This window comes from Oncorhynchus tshawytscha, linkage group LG10, assembly GCF_018296145.1.
Source record: "Oncorhynchus tshawytscha isolate Ot180627B linkage group LG10, Otsh_v2.0, whole genome shotgun sequence".
In the NCBI taxonomy this organism is placed as follows: Eukaryota; Metazoa; Chordata; class Actinopteri; order Salmoniformes; family Salmonidae; genus Oncorhynchus; species Oncorhynchus tshawytscha.
Window position 1 is genome coordinate 11,560,901 of NC_056438.1, and position 10,595 is coordinate 11,571,495.

The 10,595-nt window shown below is 44.0% G+C and overlaps 1 protein-coding gene across 4 annotated transcripts in view; it reads right to left on the reverse strand.

Moving 5' to 3' along the window:
• Positions 1-10,101, reverse strand: part of LOC112259727 (phosphatidylinositol-binding clathrin assembly protein) — a 64,031-nt gene extending 53,930 nt beyond the window's left edge. For 2 of the 4 annotated variants that reach the window (XM_042328119.1, XM_042328121.1), the window contains exon 1: positions 8,856-10,099. In XM_042328119.1, coding sequence (XP_042184053.1) covers positions 8,856-8,985 — 130 coding nt within the window. In that variant the 5' untranslated portion in view covers positions 8,986-10,099. Of the gene's footprint in view, positions 1-8,855 lie in introns of all 4 variants that reach the window. The other 2 variants (XM_042328118.1, XM_042328120.1) reach the window with 2 other exon arrangements.
• Between the last annotated feature and the right edge of the window lie 494 nt (positions 10,102-10,595).

Sequence of the window (10,595 nt, forward strand, 5' to 3'; positions counted from 1 at the left end):
CAGCTGTAGGACGTGAGCAGGTGGAGAGAGGGAGGGGGAACAGAGGGCTGCCAGCTGTAGGACGTGAGCAGGTGGAGAGAGGGAGGGGGAACAGAGGGCTGCCAGCTGTAGGACGTGAGCAGGTGGAGAGAGGGAGGGGGAACAGAGGGCTGCCAGCTGTAGGACGTGAGCAGGTGGAGAGAGGGAGGGGGGGGAACAGAGGGCTGCCAGCTGTAGGACGTGAGCAGGTGGAGAGAGGGGGGGGGAACAGAGTGCTGCCAGCTGTAGGACGTGAGCAGGTGGAGAGAGGGAGGGGGAACAGAGGGCTGCCAGCTGTAGGACGTGAGCAGGTGGAGAGAGGGAGGGGGAACAGAGTGCTGCCAGCTGTAGGACGTGAGCAGGTGGAGAGAGAGAGCACTAGGTGCCAGGTGGGCCAACCAGACCGGGGAAGACAGACTACATCTGGCCCAGCTGCCAGCCTCCTTGCTGGGGTCGGCTCTCCTCGCCTTACACCCGCCTCCCTCCTCCCTCCTCCACCTTGCATATCTATAAAAAGGCTAATCTGCGATATGATCTGTACAACAACAAACCATAACACAGATGTGTACACACAACCTAAAGATGGAGGGGAGACTGAAGAGGAACACCTTGTATATCCTCTATCTTCTGCCTGCCTGCCTGCCTGCCTGCCTGCCACACACACACACACACACACACACACGGTTTACCGAAAAGAGACTTCCTCTGCATGAACAGAGAGGGGTAGAGATGGCAGAAGGTGTATAAATAGCTGCTATATATAAAGGGTAGACAGTTACATCGTTTTTTTTTCCTTCTCCTTTTGTCTCCTCCGTGACACTCAGTCTTTCCCCGTTTCAGATGACAGTCTCTGTTCTCATGGTGACCAAGGCCGGATCGGGATCTGAGTTTAGAACCATGTCGGCGTCGAAGGGGATTCTACGATTCCTCCACATCACAATGGGAAAGATTCCTTTAGTTCCAAAACCAAAAGTTGCACCTCCAGACAGGCTCTAGTCAAATGATTTGCTTGAGGGTGCATCTATTTTCAGTTCTGATATATCAACAGGAAGTGTGTGTGTGTACACACATACAGGAAACTAGAGCCTGGACCTACTGAGAAAGAAGCCAAACCATCTTGAACTGCAGCCACTACGGTTCTGTGCTGCCTTCCTAACAATCCAACTGAATGAAGTGCATTCAAATCTAATGACGCCTACGATGTGAATAAAGCCGATTGACTTTAGGCCAAACCAAGAGAAACCACGCCTGATCTAGGATCAGTTTTCCATTTTAGATCATAGTCAATAGGGTTATCGGGGGACCCGATCATAGGTCAGCACTACTCTGATGCTTAGTGAATATGGGCTCAGCCACCCAGGTTCCTGGCTCACTCTTGGTCGGTACATCTCGCTCTCAAATTCCTCCCCTCTTTAGACTATGGTAGAGTACAGTAGTAGTCCGTCTTCCATTCTCTCCCTGTGGAGATTCTTACTAGCTGGCCTTGTTGACTCGCTCTCCTTCGTTCTCCCTTCAGACAACTATCTGTCGTCTGTTCCATGGTGGTGTGAATGCAGCCGAGTGAGACAGAGAGAGAACCAGGGGAGGGAAGGTATGTACATAACAAGCCGACAGACATGGCCAAAGGACCCAGCCAGCCAGGCTAAAAATACCCTGTCGAGGACAGGAGCGCTAAAATGTTCCACACACACAGAGTTCCCACAAACACACACACACCTTTTAGTCGGAGTCCAGTACACAAACTCTTGCAAAGACATGCACACACTTGACTCGACTACAGAGCACTATACTTTTTCCAAACTACTGGAAAGCGTTTTTCCACCGTCTCGAGGGTCCAGCACTAGGCTGCTCACTAAAAGCTGGCTCCACAGCGAGACCGTAACCTAGCTGACAGTCGGCGGCGACTCTGACAGGCAGGTTACGGCGGCGGCGACGACTCTGACAGGCAGGTTACGGCGACGACGGGGACTCGACAGACAGGTTACGGCGACGACGGGGACTCGACAGGCAGGTTACGGCGACGACGGGGACTCGACAGGCAGGTTACGGCGACGACGGGGACTCGACAGGCAGGTTACGGCGACGACGGGGACTCGACAGGCAGGTTACGGTGACGACGGGGACTCGACAGGCAGGTTACGGTGACGACGGGGACTCGACAGGCAGGTTACGGTGACGACGGGGACTCGACAGGCAGGTTACGGTGACGACGGGGACTCGACAGGCAGGTTACGGTGACGACGGGGACTCGACAGGCAGGTTACGGTGACGACGGGGACTCGACAGGCAGGTTACGGTGACGACGGGGACTCGACAGGCAGGTTACGGTGACGACGGGGACTCGACAGGCAGGTTACGGTGACGACGGGGACTCGACAGGCAGGTTACGGTGACGACGGGGACTCGACAGGCAGGTTACGGTGACGACGGGGACTCGACAGGCAGGTTACGGTGACGACGGGGACTCGACAGGCAGGTTACGGTGACGACGGGGACTCGACAGGCAGGTTTTCTTTGCAATGAATCACAATAGCAATTGTTCACGCATTATAGCCATTAGTAATACATCTAGGCTACATGGGAACCAATGTTACCCTCTTCTGTCCTGTAAGAAAGTGTCGCAATAGCCACAAAAACTACACACAAACTACACACAAACTACACACAAACTACACACAAACTCGTTTCCTTTGCGGATGATAATCTGTATCATCGACATCGAGCTAGCCTGTAGCTGTGTCCAAAACGGCCCCCTATTTCATTTATAGTCCACTACAAAGAAAAGTAAGGAAAGGATACCTAGTCAGTTGTCCAACTGAATGCCTACACCTGAAATGTGGTCTTCCACATTTAACCCAACCGCTCTGAAGTGCAATATACAAGGACTATGGTGTCATTTGGGACAGTCTCAAGGTTTGAGAAGGGCTGTTCTGGCAGCATATTTTAGAAGTCCTAGTTGACTAAAAATGGCTTTAAAAATATTTTTTGTTTAATTTAAAGAGTCACCTCGCGATGTTAATCTTAAATTAGTGTGTGGACATTCTGAAATGCAAACAGTATGTGAGAGGTAGGGCTAGACTTTACTCAAGCGATGACGATGACCTAGGCTACAGTGGGCAAACACGGAAATATTATTTACCCATTGTGGAGAGTCTAAGGTGAATTGCCCTCTCATTTGGGATGTTCCACTGAATTAGCCCTATGAACGAGTCAAACCCCTAACTCAGAAGGGGCAGAATTAGAACTAACCGCCGGTGGCTCTGTTCTGTGACTCTTGGCCGCCATGACAACAGCACGAAAGTATTAGGAACGGATTGGGTTTAAATGTCACAACTTCCACAAAATAACCATGACAACTAGGCCTCATGCCAGGCAAGGCTGTGTCGGCAGAGTGGCAGACAAAGACACCGGACTCAAAGACACCGAACAAATTGGTTGATAGCGTCAAGGCAACTATCTCCCTTAATACATGCAAATAGCTGAGCAATTCATCTCCCCTATCAGAGGGGTATATGACAAAGATGGATCAATGTGTTACCGAGCTAACTGAAAAGCAACCAGAAATAACTATTGATTTTCTGGTTAGTTTTTATTTTTTTAAAGCTAAACTTATGTGTTTTAGTTTTTTTAATCAATTACACCATGTCCAATTCAAGCTCATCTTAGGAAAAAAATTACAAAATAATATTTAGGCGTTAGCTGCTTTGTAGTACACCCAGACCCTGCTTTGTAGTACACCCAGACCCTGCTTTGTAGTACACCCATCATGTATGACCTTTGACCAATGGGAGTGCACAGTAGGACAACATCTCGGCATGTTTGCTGCTATATTAGACTACTTCCTGTTAATTTTAGGCATATTTGTTTAACTGGACCCACATCTGCTGTGTTTTCCCTTCAGCAACAGCAAGGATACGTCATCTCTGCAACCAGAACCACCTTTCCTGATAGTTGATTTAATATAAAAGTTCAGATCCGTCCCGATAGACCAGCCTAAATAAAGCCTGAGAAATCACACAGTACGTCATCAGTTATAACCAATGGCATACAGATACAATCAAAAGTTTAGACTACTCATTCAAGGATTTTTCTGTATTTTCATTATTTTCTACATTGTAGAATAATAGAGAAGATATCAAAAATATGAAATAACACATATGGAATAATTTAGTAAACAAAAAGTGTTCAATCAAAATATATTTTATATTTGAGATTCTTCAAAGTAGCCACCCAATTCCCTGATGACAGCTCTGCACACTCTTGAAATTCTCTCAACCAGCTTCATGAGGAATGCTTTACCAACAGTCTTGAAGGAGTTCCCACATATGCTGAGCACTTGTTTGCTGCATTTCCTTCACTCTGCGGTCCAACTCATCCCAAACCATCTCAATTAGGTTGAGGTTGGGTGATTGTGGAGGACGGGTCGTCTGATGCAGCATTCCATCACTCTCTTTCTTGGTCTAATAGCCCTTACACAGCCTGGAGGTGTGTTGGGTCATTGTCCTGTTGCAAAACAAATTATAGTTCCACTAAGCACAAACCACATTGGATGGCGTATCGCTGCAGAATTCTGTGGTAACCACGATGGTTAAGTGTGCCTTGAATTCTAAATAAATCACAGACAGTGTCACCAGCAAAACACCATCCCACCTCCATGCTTCACAGTGGGAACCACACATGCAGAGATCATCCGTTCACCTACTCTGCGTCTCACAAAGACACGGTGGATGGAACCAAAAATGTTAAAAATTGGACTCCTCAGACCAAAAGGACAGATTTCCACCGGTCTAATGTCCATTGCTCGTGTTTGGCCAAAGCAAGTCTCTTCTTTGTCCTTTAGTAGTGGTTTCTTTGCAACAATTCGACCATGAAGGCCTGATTCATGCAGTCTCCTCTGAACAGTTGATGTTGAGATGTGTGAAGCATTTACTTGGCTGGTAACTAATGAACTTATCCTCTGCAGCAGAGGTAACTCTGGATTTTCCATTCCTGTGGCGGTCCTCATGAGACAGTTTCATCATAGCGATTGATATTTTTTGCGACTGCACTTGAAGAAACGTTAAAAAAATTCTTGAAATCTTCCGGAATGACTGACCTTCATGTCTTAAAGTAATGATAGACTGTTGTTTCTCTTTGCTTATTTGAGCTGTTCTTGCCATAATATGGACTTTGTATTTTACCAAATAGGGCTATCTTCTGTATACCACCCCTACCTTGTCACCTGTTAATTGAAATGAATTCCAGGCAACTATCTCATGAAGCTGGTTGAGAGAATTCCAAGTGTGCAAAGCTGTCATCAAGGCAAAGGGTGGCTACTTTGAAGAATCTCAAATATAACATATACTACATGATTCCATGTGTGTTATTTCATAGTTTTGATGTCTATTATTCTACAGTGTAGAAAAAAGTACAAATAAAGAAAAGCCCTGGAATGTGCAGGTGTGTCCAGACTTTTGACTGGTACTAGATTTTTATATATATACACACTACCTTTCAAAAGTTTGGGGTCACTTAGAAATGTCCTTGTTTTTGAAAGAAAAGCAACAAATTGTCCATTAACATAAAATTGATCAAAAATACAGTGTAATTATTGTTAATGTTGTAAATGACTATTGTAGCTGGAAACAGAAGATTTTTTTGAATGGAATATCTACATAGGCGTACAGAGGCCCATTATCAGCTACCATCAATCACTTCTGTGTTCCAATGGCACGTTGTGTTAGCTAATCCAAGTTTATCATTTTAAAAGGATAATTGATCATTAGAAAACTCTTTTGCAATTATGTTAGCACAGCTGAAAATTGTTGTTCTAATTAAAGCAGCAATAAAACTGGCCTTCTTTAGACTAGTTGAGTATCTGGAGCATCAGCATGTGTGGGTTCGATTACAGGCTCAAAGTGGCCAGAAACAAAAAACTTTCTTCTGAAACTCATCAGTCTGTTCTTGTTCTGAGAAATGAAGGCTATTCCATGCGAGAAATTGACCAAAAAAATGATCTCATACAACGCTGTGTACTACTCCCTTCACAGAACAGAGCAAACTGACTCTAACCAGAATAGAGAGAGGAGTGGGAGGCCCCGGTGCACAACTGAGCAAGAAGAGAAGTGTATTAGAGTGTCTAGTTTGAGAAACAGATGCCTCACAAGTCCTCATTACCGATTGTTATGAATACTTGAAACCGGCCCTAATTAAAATCGGCCATGCCAATTAACCGGTCGACCTTTAAAAAAACAAGGACATTTCTAAGTGACCACAAAGTTTTGAACAGTAGTGTGTGTGTGTGTGTGTGTATATATATATATATATAACCATGACAACAGATAAGCCTACTTAAAATGGAGGGAATCAGTGTCATCTCTTAAAGCCTAACCACGAGTAATTGAGGGGGACAGACCCAATCATAAGACTAATTGGCTTCAAAACACCATTTATTTTCTCCAACGATGCGTGAATGTCAGCCTGGGCTGATAGGGGCTGCTGCCTGCTGCAGTGTGGGGCTGATACAATACCGTGATATGGACACCAGCTATTGGTACTAACTAATAAGCATTATAACAGTTCCAAATAGATATCCATTGTCTCGTGTATAGCCGTTGCTGAGTAGCTTGGCACTGGGGACACCATTCAGTGATTCCTCACAAAACAAAATACTATGATTTGGGAGATTTTCACAAAATGTAATCCTTAGAATAATTATTTAGAGGCAGGATTGTTAACACATATGACATTTATATCTAAAAGCATAATTGAGAAATAATTGATCAAAGTTGGCATATTTATGACATTTTGGCCTTAGCCAGGCCTCCTTTAGGACTAAATGATGTTTTATCTGTCACAACACCATAATGAACTGCTAAGCATTGAGTAGTGTAGAGACAGCAGTTATAATACAACCCTAGTCATGACAACACCATAATGAACTGCTAAGCATTGTGACAGCTGAGTAGTGTAGGGACAGCAGTTACGATACAACCCTAGTCATGACAACACCATAATGAACATTGCATTGTAACAGCTGAGTAGTGTAGAGACAGCAGTTACGATACAACCCTAGTCATGACACCATAATGAACATTGCATTGTAACAGCTGAGTAGTGTAGAGACAGCAGTTATAATACAACCCTAGTCATAACACCATAATGAACTGCTAAGCATTGTGACAGCTGAGTAGTGTAGGGACAGCAGTTACGATACAACCCTAGTCATGACAACACCATAATGCACTGCTAAGCATTGAGTAGTGTAGAGACAGCAGTTATAATACAACCCTAGTCATGACAACACCATAATGAACTGCTAAGCATTGTGACAGCTGAGTAGTGTAGGGACAGCAGTTACGATACAACCCTAGTCATGACAACACCATAATGAACATTGCATTGTAACAGCTGAGTAGTGTAGAGACAGCAGTTACGATACAACCCTAGTCATGACAACACCATAATGAACTGCTAAGCATTGTGACAGCTGAGTAGTGTAGGGACAGCAGTTACGATACAACCCTAGTCATGACAACACCATAATGAACTGCTAAGCATTGTGACAGCTGAGTAGTGTAGGGACAGCAGTTACGATACAACCCTAGTCATGACAACACCATAATGAACATTACAGATGTATTTTCCTGTTTCACGTATCGTCTCCGATCTAGTCTTGACTCATTATCTCCATCAGACAGGGACACATGAACTTAAGACTTTCATCAACGCCGCTTCCTCAAATGCCCTTCAGTCCCGTTACATAGACAGTAACCGACAATGGCCACTGGAAAATAAATAGGCATCAAGTTCACGTGTCAACTTTTTTTTTTCTCCAGCAGAACATGTTGGGGGTTTTTTTTTTGCAGCCAAAACGCCATACATGTCACGGGAATTCCGGCGGTGAAAATAAGAGGGTACAAAAATAATGGTATGATACAGCCGTGACCAAAAACGGCAGCATGGTAAGTAAAAGGCACAATGAACGACAGCCAGCTGGACCTTGGAAAGCACTGCTCATCATCATCTTATTAATAAATGAATAACCAGTATCCACTGTCCAGATAGTACGCAACATCTACAGAAATTCACTGATAACGTCTGCTAGGCTACTGTCTACTATGTAATTCTAGCTAAGGAAGTGACTACAGTGTGATGGAATTCAACACAGTAGCAAAATAGCTACAGTACCGGTATGTTTGGTTTTGATAGCAGGCATGTTTGGTTTTGATCTAAGCCCACAGACTCATCCCAAGATGCACCTTAAGGAGTAATGGTGGCTCCTTAAGAGTACAAGGACTCCATCTAAATGTGAATCGATTCTCAACTGCAACACGGTTCTAGAAACATAAAGCCCTGCACTTTCATATCACATTAAAATCATTTCACAGATGCTAAATATACACGTACTATAGACAGTTTTAACCGGCATCCTCACAGTTGCAGCCAACAGGATTTCTCAGTGACAACACATTTCTGGCAGCCTTCTGTTAAACACAGCCTTAATTCCGTTACACACAGGTGTTTGGAGCATGCTAGATATCTAATTAACACAGGTGGTCCCTCAGTCTCCTGTCAACAAGCACTAACATGGAGACATGGCAGTGTGGGAACACTAACTCTATAAAAAGACGTGTATCAATTTAACCTTTTGGTGCTTCAAAACCATACCGCAATAGATTCACCAAGCGTCAGGGCTCTTAACAAAACTCCCCCCATACAGAAGACACCTACTTCCAATGACTCTTATGTGTAATGTAATGGAACTGAGAGTCATGATCAAGGGCTAACACTCAGACAGACAAGAAACATGAGGATTGACAGTAGACAGGCAGGCGTCCACCCCCACATATACTCACAATCAAGGTGTTTCTTCTTGGGGCCGCTGACTTCGTGCGTCGTGGCCTTGCACACGGCTTTACTGATAGCAGACCCGGTCATGCTGTGCTGTGCCGCTGCGAAGCGATCCGTTATAGACTGTCCTGACATTGTGTTTCACCGTTTCGCTACAAAACCCACTATGATTAGTTAGATGATAAACACACACACACACAATGTCCAACGATTGGTTATTAGCTGACGTGCGTAACACCAGTGATGGCAAGGAGGTTTCGGGCCACGGGAATCGGTCCCGTTAAAAAGAAGTGGTATGACGTCCTCGTCTAGTATCGCTGTAAGATCTCCGACTTAATTTTAGTTTTTTTGTTGTTTGTTGCAACCTATAAAAAAATAAAAAAAAATCCGCACACACAATATGTTATTATGTCTTGAATAAGCAAATCAATTAACAACTAACTAGTTAACGTTAGCTATCATTAACAAGGTATTCTGTATAGTAACAAACAAAACACACAACAACAACAAGGTTGACATCTAACAAGTAAACTGGCTTTGTGTTAGCTAATATTTCCGTTTCTGCACTCGAACCACGAATGAGTCCCACTATGCAATTTGTAAACAGAAATGTCAGCTCGCAGGCTACATATAAACATCTCTAGCTGGCTGGATACCTACGGGTCAATTTAACAAGACCACTGGCGAGACAACCCTGAATTATGATCACAGTTTTTAGCCAAACTAGGTAAAATAGTTACTACTCTAATAAAATCCCCCTTCTTCAGAATTCAACTTCCACTGAGGTTTTGTGTGTTTAGGTTACCTCGAAAAGACCGGTCCCTTTTTTGGGGTTTCGAGTGAAACATAACGAAAATAGGCAAACGTGAAACTATCAAACTTTCCCAACTTGTCTTGAGTTTAAGACTAGATGTAAGACGGAGAGAAGACAGCAGCCAGTTGACCGGCCTTCCTGCTATAACACAACACCCTCTAACTACCTAGTGTCGTCCTGTCTCAACCCTGCTTCCTCCGAGTCCGGTACCGGGAGAGGAACACCTGAATTTAACCTATTTGGTCCGATATATCCATGAAATTGGCAACAACAACAACAAAAAAACCTACAAAAAAAAAACCACCCGTCAGAAACCACTGAACCTTGACATGCAACTCATATCGTCGTCTTTTGTATTGTTCAAGTCTTGTTGAATATGTAGGAATATGTAAGGGCTTGGCTCCACTTGCTGCCTGCCTACTACCGCGGACAAAATGGCAGCGTAGGAATCAGCTGATCTGAGAAAGAGTTGATTGGATGGGACCTTGGACCGTGTCGGAAATTTAAGGTAGAAATGTGACGACGGTCATGGCACGTCTAAGACTAATACAGAATTAAACGTTGTTTTATTTGTTTAAATAAAATAAAAACTCCACGGCCATTTACAATGTTTTTATTCATTGAATAAATTGTTATTCAAGCTCTCATTTATCCGCTGTATATGTGATTTTAACCATGTAATATTTACACATTTAAGGTCGTATTAAATTATTTCTCAAACTCGGTGTCCTTGATTGACTCTCGCGCTCCGAGTATGGAACATTGTGTGCCTGAAAATCCTGAGAAGGACAATGATGTGCATTATTATTAGCCTGCCTGCCTTCCATCTGTGCGACGTGCGCACAAAATATATGACAACGCTCAAGGTAATTTCCCCCGGTGGTATTTCACAGTGGATGCAATAAATTAGGCGATAGCCTCTAATAGATGT